Source organism: Gallinula chloropus (assembly GCF_964237585.1).
Source record: "Gallinula chloropus genome assembly, chromosome: 2".
Lineage (NCBI taxonomy): Eukaryota > Metazoa > Chordata > Aves > Gruiformes > Rallidae > Gallinula > Gallinula chloropus.
The window spans coordinates 110,233,711-110,259,126 of record NC_140086.1 but is presented as its reverse complement, the minus strand read 5'-3'; the positions used below and the strand labels follow the sequence as shown (position 1 = coordinate 110,259,126).

General features: G+C 41.9%; 1 protein-coding gene across 2 annotated transcripts in view; it reads right to left on the bottom strand.

Annotated features, from left to right (window-relative positions):
- Window positions 1–14,479: 14,479 nt before the first annotated feature.
- Window positions 14,480–25,416, bottom strand: part of GOLGA4 (golgin A4) — a gene marked incomplete at its 5' end in the record, with an annotated part of 70,226 nt that continues 59,289 nt past the window's right edge. For both annotated transcript variants that reach the window (XM_084280279.1, XM_084280278.1), the window contains 5 exons: window positions 14,480–15,210; window positions 17,250–17,313; window positions 19,410–19,496; window positions 22,584–22,687; window positions 25,276–25,351. In XM_084280279.1, the coding sequence (XP_084136405.1) occupies window positions 17,284–17,313; window positions 19,410–19,496; window positions 22,584–22,687; window positions 25,276–25,351 (297 nt within the window). In that variant the 3' untranslated portion in view covers window positions 14,480–15,210; window positions 17,250–17,283. The remainder of the gene's footprint in view (window positions 15,211–17,249; window positions 17,314–19,409; window positions 19,497–22,583; window positions 22,688–25,275; window positions 25,352–25,416) is intronic.

The window sequence follows — 25,416 nt, the reverse complement described above, 5'->3', positions numbered from 1 at the left end:
AGACTGAAGAACCTCGTTTCCTCATTAGAGCATGGGGTGAAAACACCGGGGCACTTACATCGTATTAGCAGGGAGATTTATAACGTTTAATGAAAAGATTTTCATGGGGGCTTTATGGCTGTGCAATCAATACGGATCAAAGTAATCTGATTGAGGCAGAAAATCAATGCGCCGTGATTAAGCAAATCCCACAAATGACATGCAATCCCATTAGCACCACCGGGCCAAACCCTCTGCCTTTTGAAGCTGGGGCTTTTCAATTAATTACCAGGGTGCTGAACGATGCGCAGACAGCTCTCTGACACAGCTTAAAGGAAACGTGTCTGACACACTGGGTTCGTCCATCTCCAGAGGGAGGTAAAGTGGCTAGACGAGGTGAATGAAACGCTTGTCTCCAACGTTGTGTAGGGTGCTCTCTGGAGGACTTCTTGCAACTAGAAGTGATACAATATGGAACTGTTTCCAGTCCTTTAAAAAAAAAAATCTCAGTTCTCCATTCTTGGCAAGGAAGGCTATCCAGAGGAAGGCCAGGAACACCATACTTCCATCCATTTCTTTCTTTTACTGCGCATCCAAATGCTGAAGTCATCTCACAGCATTTAATCCAATGGGAATTTTGTCTGTCTGAGCATAAACAGAAACTGCCTGTCTCACTGGCGTAGGTTTAGCTGATAAAATCCTGGCACGCCAGTTATGAAAGCAAGGGGAAGCATCCAACTGTGGCAACAAGCATAATAATACACTGGTAACAATACAATGGTCAAAGTAAGGGCTGAGAAGAAGAAACAACATGTTAAATCATACGCCAACCCTTTGTGAAGGAACCATTCAAACTAGGAGTGGCCGTGTCTGCATTTCTATATCCCCATTCTCACTGTGTGAACTTCGATGTTTGCATCACCTAGGGAAGCTCTGTACCCCCACCCTGCTCATTTGTAGTTTACACCCACCTATATTAATTAAGCACTTAAATGGAATTGAACATGCTGCTTTTTGGCAGGGCTCAGCCTCCAGATTAATTTTTTTAATTAGAAAAGTTATCTGTAAGTTGAGGACCATCGGTGAGACAGCACTCTTGACAATACCTCTTAATTAATAACTTGAATGGTAGAGCTCAGGAAAAAAACTCCATACAACAAAACCCACTGCCATCATGTTCTGGCTGCAGAAGGAGAAAGAAGGTGAACGCTCAGTGTCTGCACTGCTTACAGAGTCACTCATGTACAGACCTTGCTCATCAAGACCCAGTGCTGACAGGCAGTTTCCCTCCTTGAGACTTCTCCTAAAATGCCATTTCACACATGAACGCCGTTTGCTCCCATGCTGCCCATATTGTAAAAATAAGGAAAGCAATATTGAGTTCGAGTACCCTACGTATTTTTCAGACACAGCTTTTTGGTACACTAAACATTTGCCTTTCCTTGCCTCTGTATCTAAATGGCACTGTGGCATTCCCAGGGTATTTTTGTGGCTGAGGTTTTGCTGCCTGTCTACATCCACAAGAAACTCTGCATTGTCACTGGCTTCCTGTTGGCACCCAGGACTTTTGAGTACAGTTGCTGTGAGCTTATTTCAACATTTTTTTTTTTTATGCACATCTGTTCAGGTGTGGGTTTCTCTAACCTGCCCCCAGGTCCCTTCCCACTCACTTTCAGCTGGAGAGGGGCTGTGCTCCTGTGCGGGGAAGGGGTTATGTCACTTTCTCCCAGCCCAGCATCCATCAACTGGGACATGGTAATGATTAGGAGGCATCCCATAAGCTCATGAACAGAAAGCCTGCTGCCTCTCCCCACTGTTATTCACACATTTAGGGCAGTACGTGCTCAGCAAGGAGGTTTTAAGGGAACCTGTGTTTAAGCTTTCGCATCATGGCTGTGAGGCTTGCTGATTATTTGTGTGCATTCTCTGCACTTTGTACAAGGAGATCGATCGGTAACCATGTGTATAAATCAGGCCTTAAGTGATAATGCTCCAGCCAGTTCCCACAGAGCTGCATGAATCTAATCCACCTTCAGGCTCAGCTGCAAGGAGTTCAGGAGGCTGAACTTCTTTAGTCTTTCAGTGGATGAGATGTTTTCCAGACATTTTTTGGTAGCTCTTCTCGCCTACCAGGTAAAGAGCATCCTCTTCAAGTCCTCTTCAACTCCCTTCAATTCCTCTTCCACTGCGGCTTCATGCAAAAGGTTGATTGTGGCCTCCTCCGTTTGAAGAAGAGAGAGAAGCACTGACCCCTTTCATTGCACTACAAGAAGAATGTGAAAGACTTCTCCTCTTTCCTCTTTTTTTTTCAAGCCCTCATCACTGCTGAAGCTGTCAGAGAGAGGAGTGTTGCTTTGTAACAAATACATAAAAGGAGTAAATACAAAAGACAAACATTTTGATATATAGACATAAAAATATGAATCCACATACCTCGGGTAAAGGGGGAACTCCCCACATTCACTTTCTTACCAGAGAATGAGGTAGGAAAGGGTTGGGCGGACATGACAGAGCTCTGTGTTTCCAAAATGATAACAGTCACATAGAAAGGAGCTGCCCTGATCTCAACTAGCAGCATTTCAGCCTGCCAGACATCAAATCACTTACAGCATCCAGACTAGACTGAAATTGTCATGGTACCACCTAAACATTCCTACATTATTCCCATTAAATTAAAGAGATGTCGCCCTCAGTTATGGCATTAAATGCAAGAGTCGTCACCTCTGCTAAGTAACACGCCCGGGTTGAGTTCCCACAGGAAAACTGAATGAGGTGCCTGCGCTGATCTCCTCACATAATACAGGCATTTAATTTCTAGTGTCCATTTGGCTCTCCCTAATTCTCCAACCGGAGCGAATAAGGAAGAAGGAAAATCCTTCTTTTGCTGGTACCATTGTTTGCTGTGGTTAGATCTTCAGCCGCTGTCTCTCACCTTTCTCATAGAGCTCTACTGGAGTTTTCCAAACAGGCTGTGAATCTAGAAAGGTTTTACTTGGGTGGAGGACAAACCCAGTGCAAATCATAGGTGGTACGGAATAAAATAAATAAATAAAATCCTCTTCTCATAGTAATAGCTAAAAGAAGACAGGGGAAAGCCAAAATTTTCAAGGCCTCATTATGCAAAACTCAGTTGTCCCTTTTTAGGTATTTAAGGGATTTATTTTCTTAAACTGTGCTGTTTCAGGAACAACCCAGTTTATTTTGTGATCCCATCTCACCATTTTCCCAATCCCCTTGAAAACTACACATTAACACTGCACTTAAACACTTGCCCTGGCTTTCAATACCAGGGTACATTTCAGCCTGATGTACAGCCAACTTCTGCCCAAGTGAAAATGCATCATACAATGTAAAGCATATTTCTAAAACATTTATCACCTGCTGATGTCAGTAGCTGAAGGAATTTATCTGCGCCAAATAAAAGGAAAAGGGGTTTTGTTTTTTCTCCCTTTAGTACATGCAGGTCTCTGAAGTTTTCATCCCCCCCCCTCCACACCAGACCTGGACTTGGCAGTCGCTCTTCAGCTATGCTATGTGCTTCGTTAAGTACATAATGCTTAAGTATGAGTGCATGCTTGTGCTGCTTTATTGACCTGAGGGGAGCTGAAGGGCAGTCCTGAAGCACAGCACATGCTTAGGGCGAACCGGGACACAGGCTGCCTTTCGGACATGCAGCTGGCCGCGAGTCTTGCACCTCTCGTGCTTCCTGACAGCTGTCATACAGCTCGAATCGCAACCCTGCAGCACATGTTCATATACTGTGTTATTTAAAATGTACACACACATTGCGAACCGGACACACACAGGCTTCTTTTGAATTGCCCTTTAGCTCAGTCAGCATTGGTCTCACTAGTGGGTCTGTCGCTGTGTGGCTTTATGTCACACTGACAGCAGTGAGAGCAGTCACTCAGAGCTCACTGAACCTCATTACCACAGCCTGGGGATCAACGGATCAAAAGCTTTTATCACCGTAGCGAGGGGAGGCACACTTTGATTTGTCAATATGCTGTCATCAAATCCCCTGTGTTGCTTCTTTTGATTTACATAAATTAGGGTGTCTATAAGGAGAACCCATGGATAAAAAAAGCGTGAATCCAAACCCAAGCTCTATCTTCTAAAAGCACGTGCAGTGTGACCCAGGGAGTTACCCCTAAAATAGCTGCACCAGCCCCACACGGGGCTGAAGAAATTCACTGAACACTGAAGAAATTCTGGTTCCTTCATCTCCATCGAGGGATGCCCATCATGACCACTGTGATGATGGGGACAGGTTATCAAGGTAAGAGAGCTATGGTTAACGAGAAGCGAAGCTCCACCAGTGGAGAACTTGGAGCACCTGAAGATGGGGCTTCAAAAACTGTCAGGAGACAAGACCCCCTCTGTCAGGCTGCCCAGAGAGGTGGTGAATGCCCCATCCCTGGAGGTGTTCAAGGCCAGGTTGGATGGGGCCCTAGGCAGCCTTGTGTAGATCCAGGCCTCCAGGTTGGTGTCCCTGCCTGTGGCAGGGGGGTTGGAACTCTATGATTCTCAGGGTCCCTTCCATCCCTATGATTCCATGATACTTGACTACAGAGAAACTCCACAAACACTAACCTCACAACACCAATGTAAGCCTAACAATAGCCCTAAAACACAACTCATTAATATCCCCATACTTGAGAACGTTGGTATCTTCTTAATTGAACTCATCCCAGTCTCCTCCTACTCCTTATTTCTCAGCTAACGAGTGCAATCTCATCCATGACTGAACTTTACAAACTCAGGCTAGAAGAGACCATTGAATGTAATCAAACCAATTGAAAAAAAAAGCCCATGCCACCAGCTTTCAAAAGGCATTGCCCCATCCTATGGCTTTTCTCCATAATTTTCTTCATCACCTCATGGGATTATATAAAGTGAATGTTGAAATTGTGCATTTTCACAATAGAGGTGGCCTTTTAAAATTTTTTACTGCTAGCCATGGGACTTTCTGGGAAATGGCTAGGCTGCCTGGAGACATAAATCAAAGAGAAATGATAAATCAACCCCCCAGCACACTGATTTCCACTCTTGGTCCAGCACTGGTTGGTGATTAGTCCTGTTGCAAAAGCTGCAGTTTCTACACAGACTTCAGGTTGACAAGAATTTGGATATCTGAGGTGCAGAGACATGTATCTAAGGCACAGAGACACAATGGATCCTTATCAGAGTTTTGTTAAGTAGCTCAGCCCTCTCCCCAGTCGGCATCTGCTTTGCAGCTTCTCCCAGATGATCCCCAGGACAACGGGGCAATCTCATAAGGAAACCCCACATGCTGCAACGTCACACTGAAAAGGACAAATTGGCAAATTAAATTCTGCAACCATCGCTTCCCATGCAAAAAACCCCGCTGATTTCAACCTGGGCGCTTCCAAGTGCTAAGCACAGCTACAGTCTACTGCTCCCCAAGGTTGGGGAAGGCCACCTTGCAGGTGGGACTTCAGCAACGCCATCACAGCACCTTCTGGGACTGCTGCTTCACAGACAACTAACCCTTCCTACTAGCTGCGCTGTAACAGTAATCAAAGGGATAGCTGATGACAAGGCCTACACAACAAATACAGGATTAGGGACCAGGACCTATCCTACTTCCTGAGAGAGTTTTGAATCTTAAGTGGAATTAACTAGACTTGAAGATTATACCAGCTTACATGCCATTAAATTCACGTGTCTTGTTTTTCTCTAAAATCACAGCTTAAGGCTACACTGTTAGGTGTATAATTAAAAGAGACCTCTGACTGCGTCTTTCATTTGATTTTCCCTTTTCAGCAAACCTCTGTCAATAGAGGTCCTTTTTCAAGAGCCTGGACCTAACTCACTGAAACTCAGGGGAGGGTTCTCAGAAGCTTTAATGGATCTGGTCTGGTTAGATGCTTTCATGCCTAATGCAGGTGGATTTTTGTCTCTTTTATCTCATTGCACTACCTCAAAACAAAAAAAATCACAAGTGGGAAAGGTGTACTAGATTCTAGAGAGTCAGGAAATGTGGATCCTGAGATCCACTGCTGTTCTAAAGGACACTAACTCTCACTGATTTATACATCAAAGTGGTGTCTCTACTTTCCTTTTCAGCCTCCACTTCCAAATCCGTTACCCTGAGACCCAGGTGCTCACACAAGCTCCCGCCACTTGTCAACAGGCCCAGTTCACACCGCAGCTCTCGAAGGTTTCGCTTGGCATTCCTGGCACATGTGCTTTCCATTACCCGGCCACTTAACGTTTATTATTCCACATGTTAACTATCACACATGGCTTGTGTGAAAAGTTCAGGTGAACAACAACCTATTTATTATCTCTGAGAGATCCAAACTTGCTCACCCTACACTGAAAAGGCACTTTTTGCAGTTGTGTGTGTGGACAAAGCTGGAGCCCTTAACCAAAAAAGCGGCGATAAATGGGACTCTTCTGTGTCCTAGTTACTCCTAAACGGTCTACTATGCAATGGTTTCAGTTGGTGTGGACACCGTAGTTTGGAAAAGTAAACTGTGGGACTCCACAGGACCTGTTATCAGCATGAGCTATGCCAGAAGAGGCATAATTATCCAGATTAGTAATGTGAATAAGACTGAATTTAAGCATCTGGATAGCAAAGAAAGATACTGTGTTCATGCCAGTGATTAAAAAGCCCCAAAACAACAGGAAAAAAAAAGGCAAAAAGAACCTCAAACCCCTATCACCCCACCCTTGACTCAGGGTTTTTTTTCCAGATATAATTCAATATGAATCAGTGGAATTATTAAGGCAAGGAATGGGCAATCCCCAGCGCAGCACTCACTACAAGTAATGTCGAAAGTACAGCAGAAACACATCAGGCTCCCTCCCTCACAGGCGGCATTATTCACATACCTCAGTGACTGGCTCAGGTATAGAAGAGGTTCTAAGAGGAATATGGCAGTAACAAGCCTGTCATCCCATAGACCAGCAAGAAAACAAGACAAATTCGGAGGTCTATGAGACAGTTTCATGGTTCATCTGCCGATCTGAGTTACTTCCAGCTCCGCTCTATTAAAGTTTCCCACTCCTAGCCTTCTCACTCAGTTGATGAGGAGTGACCAGATGGCACCAGCAACGTTAGAAAAGGCTTGAGATGTCTGTGCACAATAGAGACAGACATTGTCATGCCCAAGCTATGAGACTGGGGTTTTGGTAGAGGCTGCTCTGTAAGAAATGAAGAGTCTTAAGCTCAACCTTACCTCCGATTTCAGGGAAAACAGACCCTTTGAAAAAAATTAAGAGCACGTGATGCTTCTCCACATTCCTTGGAAGTGCTTACAACCCTGCATGTCCCAGGTAAAAGCGAGACATCCTTCTGTCCTCTGCAACAGCATGAACAAAACTGGGACCAGCCTGGTTGGTCCAGTTTCAGCACACATGAAATCACGTGGAACATTTAATTAACTTGCTTTCCCTGACACATAATAAATTAGTCCAGGCATCCCAGCGCGACACATTAAATAAACTATGCTCACAATTAGTTGACAGCAGCAGTGACATGAGATATAAGGAAAGTTTAATTGCCACCTTGTCAAAAGGGCATGAACTGGAGTGATTTTTATCTCCTCTTGTCCACTGCATTTGATTCCCTAACTACAGTATGCCATTACCTCGGCCACAAAGGACTTTCTGAAAACCATCAGGATCCTGCTGAAGGATGCCTATAACAATACATAAATTCACTTCTATTTTTAGTCAGTATTAGATCTTATCTAAAGTAAACATTAATTCCAGCTTCCCTGTAGTCAGCATCCCTCACAGAAATACATGCTCCTATTCTCAACCTAAAAATAAGCCAGTGATTTAATGTGTTTGCCCCTTCAGCCCAGTCTCCCCACACCATGCTGCCTAGCAACTCACTGAAAGTCACCCTCACCTTCTGCCTCTTTAAAAAACTTATTTCCACTGAGACACTGATACATAAGCCCTGGAAAGGGTCAGCAAAGATAAATGAAAAAGTGTTAAATGAATTGTTGTACATGACCAGCAGGCAAGAGGAGCTGGAGAGACCACCTGCACAAAGCAACGCTGGTTGTTGCCCAGCAGCTCCCAAGGATGGCAGTGCTCTTGCCCAGACAAAAATCTCTGGCTCTGCCAAAAGTTCTAGCTTGCCCAGCCAGCTTATCGAGACGTCCACACGTGCCTGTGTAGAAGGTGCGAGGTCAGGTCTAGCTCTCCAAACAGAAAGGCTGACTCTAATCACTAAACACTGTTTTTTTTAATTAAAAAATTCACACCACTACCAGTTGCTCCAGCAGGCCCTTCTGCCTACCTGTGTTTAAAAGCCTAAACACAGTAGGCCCTATGCAAGACTGTGCACAGCATTCTACAAAGCAGCCCAGCATAGAATCATAGAATGGCATAGATTGGAAAGGACCCCAAGGATCACAGAGCTCCAACCCCCCTGCCACAGGCAGGACCACCAACCTCCAGGCATGGAGGTTGCCCAGGGCCCCATCCAACCTGGACTTGAACACCTCCAGGGATGGGGCATCTACCACCTCTCTGGGCAGCCTGTTCCAGCACCTCACCACTCTCTGTAAAAAACTTCCCCCTAATATCTAATTTAAACCTTCCCTCCTTTAGCTTTAATTCATTCCCCCTTCTCCTGCCATTGTCTACCCTTTTAAAAAGTTGATTCCCCTCCTGTTTATATGCTCCCTTCGGGTACCAGAAGGCTGCAATGAGGTCCCCCCGCAGCCTTCTCTTCTCTAGGCTGAACAAGCCCAGCTCCCGCAGCCTCTCTTCGTAAGGGAGGTGCTCCAGCCCGCTAATCATCTTTGTGGCCCTCCTCTGAACCCTCTCCAACAGTTCCATCTTTCATGTATTGTGGGCCTCAGACCTGGACACAGTACTCCAGATGGGGCAGAGAGCAGAGAGGGACAATCACCTCCCTGTCCCTGCTGGCCACCCCTCTTCTGATGGAGCCCAGGATACCATTGGCCTTATGAGCTGCAAGAGCACACTACTGCCTAATGTTAAGTTTCTCATCCACCATGACGTCCAGGCCCTTCTCAGCAGGGCTACTCTCAAGTAGCTCTTCTCCCAGTCTGTATCTACGTCTGGGATTCTTCCGGCCCAAGTGCAACACCTTACACTTTGCAGTGTTGAACCTCATTAGGTTCACCCAGGCCCACCTTTCCAGCCTGTCAAGATCCCTCTGGATGGCTTCCTTTCTTTCTGTTGTGTCAACCACACCACTCAGCTTGGTGTCATCCGCAAACTTGCTGAGGGTGCACTCAATTCACCGGTTAAAGAGAACCGGTCCCAAGATAGACCCCTGGGGGACACTGCTTGTCACAGGCCTCCACCTGGACATAGACCCATTGACCACCACCTTGTCAGACCTTATTCACGCTGGTCATTCACACTGGGGCATCCTTTCTAAATGCAACTGACATTAAAAAATGAACATCAAAACTACTAAAGACGCAGGTCAGGCAGGCCCACAGATAAAGGTGCACCCCAATTCCCAGGGACTGGCAAGGCAGTTCCCTATTTATTCATTGGTTGAATAAGGAGAGGACGAGAAGACTAGCAAAGCTCCTGTGGTATTCCTTAGGTAGTCCCAAGTATTTCTTCTCCCACGGTATTTCTTCATCTGGAGGAAAAGCTCAGGCAACCTGGATGTCTTTTGCTCACCCTGTATTTATGGCAACATTTGCACAGGAACCTGCAGGTCCATTGCAGAAATGAGGCCCCACCATGTCAGGACCTGCCTAAAAACTGTGCTTTATCTCAAAGAATTTAACAACCTGAGAATCATCACATCCTGAACATGCTACGTGAAAGCTGAGGGAAGAAAGTAGCCACACATAGCTGAGCTGGACTCCTCCTGTCCCGAATCTGCGGCTGGATCAGATTTAATTCAGTGAGTAACAGCACTGGAATCTTGGAGCTGAAGCATGCTGTGCTTTAAATAACATGGAGATAACACTCACCATGGCTGCAGGGCTTTGAGGTGAGGAGAGTTTCTACATGGTAACAGCTTTCAGCAAAATTGAAGCTAGAATTCAGTGTGGGAAAGCAGAACATTTGTTTTCTGAAGATAGTATTTGCACTGCTGCAAGGAAGGCCCTAGTCTTCCACCTGTTCCCTCCTCTTTTTTTTCCTCTATTTTTAATCACAGTACTAAAAGGGCCCTGGAACCTTGCTCCTGGCCTAGGCTATGAGGAGGGGAAGCAATCCCCCTTATTTTAAGGCATACTAGTCTGTATATTGTAAGGCCTAGATAGCCACCTCTGCAACCAACGAGAATCGTTGGATTGGCCATATCATCTTTTTGCCGCAATCTGTTTCGGCTTTTAAATCATCTCCAAATCTATGGGCTTTTTCACTTCTAGGTGCAGGGAAGTACTGCACATTCATGAAATGATAAATGCAAGTCTATTATTTTCAGTCCCACAGTTCATTTCCAGAACAACTTGTTTCATCCACAAGGATGATAATTTGATAGTATCCATAAAGATAGATTTGTAAATGAACAAGAATATCCAGTTACATCCAGTTAACACAGGTTATTCCATTCCAGCAATTCAAGAACAAATTCAAACATATCAAGAACAGCATGGCCAGCTGGTTGAGGGAGGTGATTCTGCCTCTCTACTCTGCTCTTGTGAGATCTCACCTGTAACGCTGTGTCCAGCTTTGGGGTCCCCAGTACAGGAAAGACACTGAGCCTTTGGAGCAAGTCCAGAGGAGGGCCACTAAGAAGACCAGGGTCTGGAGGACCTCTCCTACGAAGACAGGCTGAGAGTCAGGCTTATTAAGCCTGGAGAAGGGAAGGCTCTGGGGAGACCTAATTACGGCCTACCAATACTTACAAGGGAGCCTACAGGAAAGTAGGAGAGGGACTGTTCACCTTTGATAGGACAAGAGGTAATGGCTTCAAGCTGAAAAGGTAGGTATAGATTAGACATTAGGAAGAAATTCTTTACTATGAGGGTGGTGAGGCACTGGCATAGGTTTCCCACAGAGGCTGTGGAAGCCCCATCCCTGGAAGTGTTTAAGGCCAGGCTAGATGGGGCTTTGGGCAACCTGGTTTAGTGAAGTTGGGGGGCGGGGAGGGGTTGGAACTAGATCTTTGAGGTCCCTTCCAACCCAAAGCATTCCATGATTCTAGGATTCTCATGCTTTTGGGACACAAAATCTCACAGGCAGTAGAGAGGTGTACTTCTTGTCAGCTTCTGCCCACTCACGATAGTATCACAGAATGGTAGGGGTTGTGTTGTGGTTTTACCCCAGCTGAGAGCCAAGATTCACGCAGCTGCCTGCTCCTTAAAGGAAAAGAGCAGGGGAAGAGGGAAGGGGAGGTGAGAGGCAAGGGAAGGGAAAAGGAAGGGACAAATAACCCCAAAACCAAGAAACTAGGAGGCCCCTGGGTTGGGATAAGGATAGTTTACTAAGATAACAGAAAGATAAAATATAACAATGCTAACAGGACTTTAGAGCAAAAATATATGAAGCTGTTGATAGACAATGCAGTTTCTCACCAAACCACACAACTCAGGCCGTGCCACCCAGAGCCATCCCGGAACCTGACCATCCCCCCAAGAACCGCGTGTCCCAGAGCCACCCCTGGCCTTCCTCCCATCAGCCCCCCCATATCCTGGGCAGGACGTAATTGGCGTGGAATACTCTCTTTGGACTGTTTTGGGTCACCTGTCCTGGCTTCACCCCTCCTTTCTCATGAAGAGCTGAGAAAGTCCTTGACTGTCTGACAGCAACTAAAAACATCAGGGTGTTATCAGCACTGCTTTCATTTTAACTCTCAAACACAGCATTCCATCCGCTGCTACAAATGAAGTTAACTCCATCCTGACCAAAACCAGGACAGGTTGGAAAGGATTTCTGGATCATCTATTCCACCACCTGAGCAGGATCACAGGTTGCACAGGACAGCATCCAGGCAGGTTTTGAATATTCCCAAAGATGGAGACACCGCAACCTCTCTCGGCAGCCTGTTCCAATGCTCTCTCACCATCACAATAAAGAAATTCCTCCTCATGTTTAGGTGGAAGGTCCTATATCCAAGTTCATGTAATTACTTCCACTTCTACAAAGAAGCAGTAGTATGTTCTATGCTTCTTGACTGATCAGCCATGATGAATCTTTCATCCCAAATAAGATCACTCTGTACCTACTTCCCTTCCTGCAGATACTCATTCTCCTAGTTTTCCATTTCAGCTGCTTCCCTGGAGCCTGTGGCTTAAGCAAGAAAGACTTGTTGTTAAGGAACCACAGAGTGTATGCCATATTGGCCGCACAGAGAGATGCCTGTTCTAAATTTGTACATTCTATTTGTTTGATCATTTTGATTAATCTGCAAAAGATACACTGCTGCCTCATCCAAGTTAGAAAACTTCCAAGTGCTTCCCTTGCCCCAGTAAAACTGGACAATGCATAACACTCCTAAATGTGACGGCTGTTTTTCTTGAAGACATCAGCACTGTAACAAGCAGGAATCACAGATCTAAACAAGAAGGCTAAACACTTTCTTGGAACACTAAAGTTTCCAAAATATAAACAGTGGCAAAGATTACAGCATATGCTCTGCTATTCATCCCTTTTCCTTTCAGTGAAGTTAAATGCTTACAGAAAGCACTGGAGATTCAAGCTGTCCACCCAGAGAGAGGGGTTGGTACAGCTCAGCAGGCAAAGGTGCCCCTGCCCCAGGCGTGCTGCCCTGCTTCGGCACCAGCCACCAGGACCCTCCAGACCCTGAGCCACATAGGCTTTGGTCCAGATTTGGAAAAGCCACCTGACAAATGGAAGTGGCTTTGGTTCTGGCAACACGACCTGGGCTGTTCTAGGAACTGCAACCAAGAGGAACAAGTCATGTGTCACAGCAGATGTCTGCACTACACTGAAGTCTGTCACCATCCATTGCTGTGCCACGATGTGCTAGCACAGCCACAGAGGTAACACAGAATCACCACGGGCTTAATTACCACTTCTCTGATTCAGTCATAGAGCATTAACTGGCAACTGTAGGAAACAATAGCTGTCGTGGTTTGACAGTGAAAGAAAGCTCTAGAGAACTGAGTCCACATGCCTTTAAAATTGTCCTAATGCATACAGGGAACTAAACATTAACAGGGGAAGACTGTAATCAGTGCAAGTAAGAGCCTGCAAGAGGTGGCAACTCCTAGATTGTAAACGCAATGCAGAAAAATGTGCAGCTTACTGCTTACTTCTGTTCTAGCATCTCTGATTTGCAACACTATGAATATACACAGAAGTGGAAACTCCCAGGCCAGCAGTGATTTTGAGGATCAGGGCCTAGGAACAGCCACAGGGATTCATACAGACAGAGCTGGGTCAGGATATCCCACATCGGGGAGAGGCTGCCTGCAGTTTCTGCTCATCTTGATTTCCACAATTAATCAGTAATGGCATTACAAAAGAGTAGATGAAAAGAGTCAGCCTACACACCGAAATAATACAGAAATAAAAAAAAAATTGGTGTTTTTCATCTGAATTAACAGTCCTCAGGACACTACAGGACAATTGACAAACCTTTTAAGTCTTATTTTTATGACTAGATCTATGCACTGTTTTCTATGCACATGCGTATGGGTCCATAAAATTGTAGCTTCAATGTGTATTGCATGCAAAACCTGGGGAAAGTCCAGCATAAGACAATCCAAATACATTCACTCACAGCAGCATCTTTTAACAATCCAGTCTGAACAAGCTTGGGATCCTTTAACCTTCGCTAAAAAGGCAGCCAAAACTTTGATACAGTCTTTGGCTTTTAGCTACGCATGTCTAAACAAGGATATTTTATAATCAGAAGTATCTGTGGCCTAGAGTATATTAGTTTATAGTCAAGTTGGCACTACTAGCACTATTTTATGACACTTCAACAAAAAAAAATCCACTACTCACAATGAAGCTCTCGTTTTCATGCTTCTACCCTCTCATTTATTTAAATTCTAAATAAATGCCTTATTTACATATTCTTTTTAAAAAAACTAAATCCATCAGCAGTTAAAACTTCAGTCTGACAAAACTCTCGTACTTAGTAACACACTTTCCCATTATGTTAAGGAATAGTTATGTGATTGCATATGAGTTATATATAGAATGGAAAAAAACCCCGTATTTAACTTTTTCAAAATGTGAACTTGGGGAGCAGTTAGCTGATTTTAGTTTTTTTTTTTAAAAAAAAAAGACTGAAGGATATCTCTAAATCTCATTTGCATTCTTTAATTATATCACCTAAGGAGGGGGGAAGTATTTACTCTATCCAATGTTGTGTGAATCTTATACAGACTGTTTCAGTTTGCTCCACTGCACTTCAGCCATGCTTGACAAAGTACAGCCTCTAACTAGCATCTTTCATGGAAAGTGAAAAGAATAAAAAAAGGGAAAAGAATAAAAAAGGGAAAATGTGAAAAATAGCCTATTTGTGAGGAAAAGAGGAGTAAGAACAAAAGTGTTTTTTCAAAAGAAAAATCATACCAAAGAAGTTCCAAAATTGTACAGTAAATAAACTTTATTTCATCTCAGCTCTTGTCAGATTAGTGCTGTCAACAGTCACAGATCAGCATATGATACAGTTACGTATTAACTATTTACAATTTACAGTAATGTACTTTTTCTCCAGAAAATATAAGTACAAAAGCTAGGAGTAAACAAATGAGGTACTGCCATTTGGATTTATTGTAGGCAAAAGCATATAGAAGTGACCTTTAGCAAACAACCATAAGATCAAATTGGGAGAGAGTAGTCATCAAGAGTGCCTAGTTCATCAGGAAAATCACCTCAACCACTACCCATCCAAAAGTGTATTGCACAATTCATTCAAAAATAAAAAAATAAATAGAAGAAACAAACCTTTTATTTCAACTCTTAAAAAACACCCAGTAAAGCCTGTATAGAGACACAGTAGTGGGCAATTCCTTCCTAGGATTTTCTCTCCTTTAAAAAAATAACCTTTAACACAAAATAGAAGACAGTGTTCAATAGAAGAGAAGAAAGACTCATCAGCATATAACCCCTGATTAGTGTTTCTTGTCAAGGCAGTTTTAACTATATTCATGGCCCAAAGGTGGTGCTGAGATTTGGTTCTTGCTGCTCCATTTGTGACCTTGAATAATAGCTTTTCTTCGCGGCCCTTCCCAAGGGACGACAACAGAGATATGAACTCATTTCTAAGCAGCAGTGTCACGAGACATTCTCATCGCAATTTCTTCAAGTTGGTCAGAGCCATGACTAGAAGAATGGGAAGTCAGAAAAAATGAACAGGTGTTACGTTACTGAGAGCAACATCAAAGCACTTGATATCAAAATGACGACAACATGGTGGCTTATTGACAGGAATAGGAGATGGAAGAATTTTAGGTAAGTCAAACTGCAAAATTATGAACCGATTTCGAGCAGGTAATTCCATTCCAATATCTACAGAACAGTTGAGAAAATGTACTGAAGACCAAATAACCTGTAGCAAAACAGTCAGGAGCCTCAATGGAAAGTGTCTACCACATAATTGCATCTTAATGCAATGAAAAACAAAGTCGCCTTCTCTGCATAAGGCCTGTCATCAAAACTGAAAGGATGAACTAAAGTTTTGGGACTAGCAAAAAGCCAGGAGGGAAAATAGTTATTTGCCTTCACAACAAAGTCAGCATCATCTTAATTTCTACATTTTATAAATGCAAGATTGTTACCCCATTTGCTGGGTGTCTCGACGTAAATCACAAAAATGGTTGAGATAAAATAGGAAACTACAATCCAGTAATTAAGTCTGAACAGTTTCCATATATATTAAGTTCTGAAAGTACAACAGGTAATTGCTGACATTAAGGTAAAAATCAAGCCCTTCTGTAATATGCCTCAGACGTGTGCTGAGAAGGCCTGTACTTTTTACTGTCAGCATTACAGACAGCATGATGATGATTTAAGCTTCAAACATGCTTTCTGCCATAGTGTTGTAAAGAGCTTTGTGCTATCATTACCAGCAATTCAATTCTTTTCAACAGAGGGCTAGAAAAAACAGTTGCTGATTTTGTCAAGAAGTGACCAAGGCTAGGAGGCAAAGAGTAGAAACTCTTACTGCGCTTGCATCCATCTGCTATTGTATTCAAAGGTTGAAAATAACACAAAATCAAGTAGAAACCATGACTTTTTGCTAAGATAAATAGATTTTTTTCATTTTGGAAGAGATATTATTTGGTATTGAAGTCAACATTTGCATGTCTACAGGAGAGGAAGACGGCCTGTCAACTGCACTCTGATCCCTGGCAATGGAAAGGGCCAAAGTTAATCCATTTGGATCTGGTGGTGCTGCATTTCAGCCCACAAGCACTGGCATTTCAGCCCACAGACAGCAATTGATTCACATGCACAATTCCTGTCAACTGAGCAAAGTTCTACAGTTGCAAAGGAGGAAAAGGAAAGTTGGGCTGTGTCCTACAGAATTAATCTGAAAAGTTTAGTGAATAACATACACCACCAGCAGCTCAAATTATAAAATTATCAGGCAGCACAGAAAGTTTTACCTGTGTACTTCCATATCCTATTCCTCTCTCAACCACTACAGCTTGTATGTTGCTTGTTTAGCTTGGCTAGTCAGATGCAACCTGCATCTTTAGACCAAAATCAACTGTGGCTCTTCCATATCACTACAATTAGTATTGTGGATTCATAATGGAAGTATCTTAAAACCTAAAAAAAGGCACAATAAACTGAGAGCACAAAGCTCCTCGAATTGTTCTCTTTAATCTTTCTGCTCTAGCTTCTCTTGATACCAAGTGACAGCTCTGACTCAGAAAGGTGCTGATGTTTAAATGCAATTATACTCTGATTCCTCTACAGAGACTATTTCATCAATCGTCTTAAAATTAATCCATTCTCTTATAAATAAGATGTAATGACTCATTTCAAGCAGTACAGTACGTCTTCCATAAACCTCAGACAGCGAATATAGACAAAACAAAGCCAAGTGAAATGAAATTCATAAGTATGTATTAATTGATTCATAACCTGATTTTTTTTCCTCAGTTGAGATTTCTGTAGCCCAAACAATATTTGAAGTTCTGCTTATACCTCAGGCAGACTGATATTAAATCAGCATTTACCATTTTCAAACTTGGCTTTGTAAAGCAAAACATGATTAATAGAACAAGGATTATTATACACATATAGAACAATTTTATTTTAGCAAACAAAAGCAGGCAAGAAAAAAAAAAGATCAATCTCATACTACATGTTTTAGCTTTAAATAAAATAAGTACGTATTAGGCTTCACTCACCCACATGCTAACTAAGCACAGACTGATGGGATATTCAGAAGATACCACTGCGAGGTGAGGCAAACTACAAAGCCAGGAAGAAAAAAGCTTATTGGACTACTTTGTTAACAGTGCAGATAAGAACTCTGTGGACATCTACTGCTTACAGAGGAGATTGCTGTAGTTAGATCACAATATGTAGTAAAAGCTAGATTAGTGAAGAAGGCACATTTATCTACCATACACTTACTGACATAGAAATTTGTTAAAAAGTTTTCAGAAACCTGTTAATATATGCCCACTAAGAAGGTAATAAAAATCACTCACAGGTACTTAGTACTGCACACACTTATTCTTCTCCATTAGCACAGTTAATTAACAATTTACACATTAAAATTAGATGCTTTAGTCATAAACAATCATACAGAAACAACCACACTTAATGTTAAAAATGCATGTTTATGTTGCAGTTCAGAACTTTATTGCTCATAAGATCTGAATACTGGACATTTTCAAATGCCACCATCGTTCCAATATTAAGTGTGAAAAAACATTACTGCTATGTTAGTAAAAGTCAATAATACAAAAAAAAAAGTGCACATTTCTTGGCAGAATAATTTATGAAGACCCCTCCAAGTTTTTAGTTCTAAACAGAATTATAGAACACTTGCCACCCCCCAAATAGTTTCTATCTCAGTAAGGGAACCTAGTAACTTCCAAAGTGAAGAAAAAAATGACTACATCCTCCATAATGTCCTAATATTTGAGTTTCCATTAGATGTTAATCTCTTTGTGGATTTGGAAAGGAGAAAATTCATAGGTTAGATCTGAGCCAAGAAGGGACTGCTATGTGATACCCAAGAGGGTTTTGATTAGGGCATGAAGCTCTCCGAATGATGATATCCTTAACAGCCAAAGCATTTGCAGCCTGCAAAAAAAAACCTCACTATATGTTCTGGCCAAATTTTAATACCAAGGATATTTAATACCAAGGACCAAACGTCGTTGGATGAATTCAAATTAGAGTTTTATTTAGTATCAGAAGTTGTGAATGTCTGGTTTTAGGAAGGTCAGGTTTCAAGTATCAAAAAATTATCAAAAAGCTGAAGGGACTGCAAAATAAGGTTCACTTTTTTGTTTTTATTCTACCTGTAGAAGTTCTAAATAGATACACATACACAGGCAAGACCAGTGAGAGAACGAGAATGCAATTCTTCCTCTTGCTTTAATTCCTAAATATTTTAGTAAACTGACCTACAAAGAGAGGGGTCAGTGCTGACTCCAGATACAATGTAGAGGAAACTATTACTGTAGGTTTTATCTTCATTAACAAATAGCTCCAATACATAAAATAGTAACAGGATCACCAAGGAAAAGTTTACACTCATTTATTCTTCGCTTTTGGGTCTGCTTCTCAAAGCCAAATTCAACTTTTTAGTAAAGAGATCAGATGGTAAATAGCAAGCAGCTGCCAAATAAGCAGCTCACTGAAACTAAGAATAGAATAATGAAACAAAACCAAAGTGAAGTGTTTAAGACCATAAAATCTTTATTTTTGACCTGTGTTGACCCAGAATGAACCTGGCATATTTTGATGGGTTTTCAGTACAAAAATAAAGCAGGATCTTTAAAAAAACCCCACAACATACAAAAAAACCCATACAAAAAACTCTGTTTTTGTGTGAATACTCAATTACAAACATACATAGCTCACTTCAAACACACATACTGCAGGTGAATGAGCAATGAGTTTTCTATTCTACAAGAAATATAACTCTTTTTTTAGCCAGAAATTTTATCCTGATGCTAAAAAATGTCTCTTGACACATTTTTCATTAAAACTGGTATTACTCCACAAAGACTTCTGAATTTCAGGAACTTGAATTCTCTGTCAGACTACTTTTTGATTAAAAAATACAACTGCAGAATAGTAATGACTGAACTTCCTTTGTTCTGTTGTACTCAAAGCTATCAGAAATACAGCTTAACTGATGAGAAATACTAGTTAAGAAAACATGCTTCCTTTTTTATTCCTCACTTTTGCCATAAACTCAAACCTACAGCTGGAATTTGACATTCCGCTGAAGAGGAGGGAAGGAGGGAGAAAAGGAATGCTCTTGAATGCAGACATGTTTCTAATTCCTTATTCTTGCAACCTATTCTCTTGGTTATATAACTTACCAATGGTCGAGCATCTTCTCGTTCTAGTATCTTCTGAGTCTGATCTGCTGGGAACTTCAGCACGGTTGTTATAACCTTGGCCATTGTCTACAATGAAACAGGTCATCTATAAAGTAATTCCATATGCACTAAAATGCTTTATACCACTTTAAAATGCCTATCATTTAATGATATGAGATGCTATTTTTAGCAAAGTCAATGGAAAACATAGAAAAACGAGTAAGATATGACTACTTATTTCATACCATATGTGCATGACATGCTATGTCAAGCAAATGAAAACCATGAAGGGTCTTCATTTCACACTGCCACAAACTTCAGCTACTGTAATATGATGTAAGCCCTATGGTATCTATGCTTAAATGACTGAGTTCGTTATTAAGACACCCCGCTGTTATGAACACTGCTCCTAACACATCTGATGTTAACACTGCCTTTCTGAAAAGCCAATTTCAGGTGGATGGCACCTGGGAGAGTCCTTATGGATTCAACTATATTCACATCATCCAAATATTTTGCAAAGAAACAAATCACCAAGAAAGTAGATGCAAGTGTCAGATGTGGAACTCCAGCCACAGAACTATTTTTAGCGTGTGGCCAGCAGCCCCACATTTAAATAGCACATCCTTTAGACACCCTCAAGCAGAAACACAAGAACAACAAAGCTTTGTGCAAAATAGGCAGTGACTATTTCCATTTTATAATGTAAATAGCATGGTAAACTCCAAAAGGCACAAAACAAGGTCCAGGGGATTTTTACAGGAAAGGCCAAATTGAGAGCTGCAGCGCAGCTCAAACAGAAGGTGACTGCTACGAAAGCAATACCCACTGATCTTAAAGAATGTGGATGAGATAAGATTGCTGCTCTCCATGTCTACTGTTTATTACCAGTCTCACGTATGGAATGAAGAGGGAGGGTGCTGCAACAAAGCAGTTGCAGGAGAAAAATGACCGCAGCTAAGAGTGAGAGGTAAAGCCCTCCTTTGCAGAAACTGTTTCCCTATGTTACTTAATTAGGGATAAAAATGCAAAGAAAGCAAAACAAACTGAGCCCTGATCAATCCTTTCAGTTCAAAAAAGCTTATTTTTAACATATTAATAATTTCCACAACCAAGAAGTACCTCTACTACAGTTCCTAGCTACACAAAGGAATGTGCTCAGTGCCACAAACTGACCTAACACTCTTCTCATTTATTTTGTCAGAATCCTCATCACAGTTACTTAGGACTAAAAGATCAGAAAGCACTGAGCTTACAAAGTACTCAAACACTTTGTAACAGTGCTTTAAAAAAAGCTCTTTCTTAAAAGTTTTCTATCAGACACAACAAACATGTACAAACTCTGCAAACACTCCCTGGAAGCATGGATACTTGTGTGTTAACTTGAATAGGCACTATCTAAAAACCTTCTTTCCTGAAAACATCCATTTCATAATTTATTGTTGGCAATGACTTGAAATCCCCTACAAGTTTTTGAGGCCTCTAGGGAGATTTTGAAGCAGAATTACTCAGTGCTGTTCACAGTCACACAGTTATGAAACAGTTGCAAGAACTTAGAAACATATATTTAATATAGGCTTTGCAAAGCTAAAAATCGTATCAATTCAAAAATTCTTTCTGCTGGTTTGTTGATTAAACGTTACTTTCCGTTTACATCACACCAAACTTCATATGATGCCTTCTCAAGCTATTGTAGGACCCAGTTCTCTATCTTTTCTGATCTATTTTTTCTCCTCCCAATATTAATCTTTTTTTCCAGGAGCCAGTGTGCAGGCAATGTTGAAATGGCATCCTCTGGTTAAACACAATGTAATCCCCAGGACAAATAAACATGTATATTTATATATACCTGCACAACTATATAATCCAAAGTTTTGAGGCATTATAGCAATATTTTGAAGGTCAGTAAGAAATCGCCACAACGAATGAAAAGGGGGTTTCAAATTAGGTTTTACTGAACACAAATTTCCTACATTCATCAGCTATCTGCAACAGTCATCTGCAGCTGTCTCCAGACTTATCTGAAGCTGAAATATCTCTTATTTTTTTAGCAATTTTGCTAAAAAAGTCTAAGTCCCTCACAATTTGAAATCATAAAATCCAGCGAAGTACTTATTTTTCTTTAATGGTTTCAGTTGCTTGTTATTGAAGTGGGAGAGCCATCCAATGAGCTTGTGAACAGAAGGTAACTAGTTACTCTGGGTTTTTTGGATCAAGGATTTGTATTTGTAATAAAAAAGGAATTAATATTAAAGTGAAAAATGGGATAAAAAGAGAGAGAGAAACCCCATAAGGACAAGATGTCCTACACAGACCAAGTTTTCTTCTCTGCCGACCACAATGAGAACAAAGCTAATTAACACAGAAACCTACATAAAACCTCTTTGCTTAACAGTACTCCAAGTTGAAAGCAGGGCAACACAGAACAGAACTCCAGGAAGGAGGGAAAAAAACAACGAAAACAAAACAAAACAAATAGAAAAAAAAATAATCCACATAGCATTTATCATCCAAGAAAAATGTTTGTGTTATGACAAAACTCTTTTGAACCTGGTGAATCTTTAAGCATCAGTATTATTACATGCTAATAAAATTCCAACTCTGGAATGATTTCACAAGCTTGCAGCATACAACAAGAAGCCTACTGTGCAGTTCTTCACTATTTCTAAGAGCAAATTAATACTATCTACAGAAAGTATACAGATTTAGGAGCCCTATAAACCAACTTGAAGCAACAATTAAAGAGAGATTCCACCATCTTCAGGGCTGCTAACAAGCTATTATTTAATCCAACTGTTACTCATGTTTGTGTAGAGATGACATCAGAAGAGCATTTTTGACATTACTGTACATAAACTTGAGTGACCACAGGACTTTTCCTAGTAAAACCACAACTATGTATAAAGGTTTTTGTCTTCACAGCCACATTGGTGAGAAATATGACAACCTGACAACCCCACTTCGCCCACCAGCCACCTTGGCACGCTAAAGTTTTTAAGGTATAAACATGCCTCTTGGGAAAAAAAAAAACAACCCAACATGAGAACCTATCAAGTCCTGTGTCAGCAGTAAACAGCACGTTGTCAATCATGATGAAAATGTGCCTGAAATCTATACAGCAATGATACTAAACTGTATTTTACCCTGAATCACATGTCACCATGTTCTCCATACCTTTGTCTCACGACCCATCATATATTCGAAGAGCACTTTCCTCAAGTATTCAAACTCAGTGGGCTCCCCAAAGAGGGAAACATCAGTATGGTGAAGGTTTCCATCTGTGTAAACAACAATAAAAAAATAGACTATTTATCCTGAGAGTCACTCATATCAATTTTTCAACAATGGCATGAAACAGAACAGGAACAACTGCTAGATTCTGCACCCGGGATGGGGTAACAGCAGATGCAGAAAGGGGTCAGGTGCGGGTTCACAGGAAGCTCAGCAGGAGTCAGCAGTACAGTGTGTCCTGGAAGAAGAGAGGGCAAAGCACATCCTGAAGTGCATCACACACAGCATTACCACTAGTCAAGAGGGGTGATTATCCTGCTGCAATTAGCCCTGGTGGAGCCTCACCTTGAGTACTATGTGCAGTTCTGAGCACCACACCTTAAAAAGGATGTTACAGTACTTGACACTATCCCAAGGACAGTACCAAAGGTTGTGAAGGGGCTGGCAGGCATGTCCTCTGAGGAGCACCTGAGGACACCAGGTTTGTTAAGTCTGAAGAGGAGGCTGCTGAGGGGCAACCTCCCTGCTCTCTACAGCTTCCTGAGGAGGGGAAGTGGAGAGGGAGATACTGCTGAGATCTTCTCCCTGGGACCCAGAGCCAGGGCCTGGGGGAATGGCTCCAAGCTGTGTCCATCAGGGAAGGTTCAGACGTGTCACAAGGAAACACTTCTTTACTGAGAGGGTGGACAAACTTTGGAAGAAGCTTCCTGGAGAGGTGGGTGGTGCCCCATGTCAGTGTTGAAGAGGCATCTGGACAATGCTCTTAACACCATGCTCTAACTTCTGGCCAGCCCTGAAGTGGTCAGGCAGTTCGACTAGATGGTCGCTGAAGGTCCTTTCCAGCTGAACCATGTTTCTGCTATGCTTATTCCTACTTCCTCCTTTCCCTACTAGTGCACACTGAGGAAATCTGATGCCATTTTTTCCCAGCTCTGCACAAGCAGAAGGCAGTGAACACCCAGAACCATGTCCAAGCCTAAGCGTCACCTCTTTCACTTTGGGGGAAGGACACATATACCTTCTGATGGTGTGAGAACTGTGGCTTGCCTCAAGAGAATTGCACCATCTGTAAAACTTTGTAAAAAAACAAGTGTAAAGTGCATTATTTGAACGTCTTCTGTGTTGATCCAGTTGAGCCCTCAGATTCAAGCAGAATGCGTGCTTCAACTAAATGTTTGCAAATACTCCTGAGGTGAGCAATACCTGTTCATATCCCTGTGGATTTTTCTTCTTTTTTTGCTCCTTTTCAGAAGTGCCTGAGCTGTTTGGCTTGAAAATCATGCTAAAACACAAAAGCCTGAGCATAGCAGTACTCCATCAGAGCAAATGTCCATCCAGCCCCAAACTCTTGTCTCCAGAGTGGACAATCATCATCAATGTCTACAGCAAAACATCTGAGCAGTGCAGGTCTCCTTGTGTCAGGCTGTTGGGGGGGGGTTGTGGGCCTCACTGGTTGGGACTGGCCTCCCCTGGGACTCCCACTGTCTCCTGCCAAGAGCCACAGGGACATGGCTCAGCTCAGCCTAGGGCCTTCTGTCCCTGCCTGAGCCCTGGTGCTGCTGTCTCTTGCGTGGGCCTGGGACCTGCACTGCAGAGAGCCGCTCTACTGCATGGAGCCCTCAGACCCAGGTCAGAGGTCATCAGGCAGAACACAGTATCTCCTATTCCATAGTTCACTCACCATGAGTCATGTGACAATGAGACTGCTATTTGCCTGAAATTCCAGGGGGGTTTCAACTACAAAAACACTGTCAACGTCACACATGAACTTTGCATTTTACATGCCAACCTGCTACCACCTGAGAATGTTGATGTGATGACATTACTGAAGACAGCATTCATATATATAATTTTTTTTTAAATTAATGAAAGAATCTAATCAAAACCAATCTTCTGTCCACAGGATAGTCAGTATACGAGATCCACTGCAGAGAGCTAGTCTCTTGGATGACATCCTCAGACCTGGGTCAGAGCTTGTCATGTGGAACTCTCAGTGTAACAAGCGTATCTCTTCTGTTCTACCCTATTTCCTGTGTTTACTGCAAGTTGTGCAACAATGAGAATATTATTTATATGAAATGCCAGGGCTTTTTCAGCTCCAAAACCACTTTCAAGGACCCTTAACAGAAACATTCGAAGTGAAACTGGAATTTGTTTTGCTTGCTTTATTACTGTGTTACAGCAGAAGATCTTGCAAAGGAACTCTAATGACAAGAAGAGTAAATGACCAGACAAGTAACACAAGGAAGATCCATGAAATCTAATAGTTGTATAGTTAAGAATATTAAGGAGTCATTAAATGTATATTTAGTTAGCTGAGAAAATGGAGTAATTTCCCCAACACACTTTCTAGTGCCACTGCCTATACTACTCCCCTGAGGACACAAAAAGGTGAAAAACTCTGATATAGAGATCTTTTAACATAAAAACAACTAACCAACAAAATGCTGTGGGATGTGCTCATTTAAAATCACACACCAGCTCTACTAGAACAGAGAAGATAAAACAAGGGCAAGATCACATATGAAGTATTACACTAGTAATTTGAAGTCTGAAATTTTAACAAATTATCTAAACCAAAGCTGATCTTTCAAACAAACAAAAAACTTACTTGTGACAAAAGCTCTGTACTTACCTCTGTATGGTGTTGCAACTGATGTGACGTACATCTTCTTCTCATAACTCTTCAGCCGGTCTTCCAGTACATGTATCTAAACAGGGAAGAGTCAAAATGCTAAATGGTATCCACAAGCAGCTAAAATAAGCTTAATTGAAA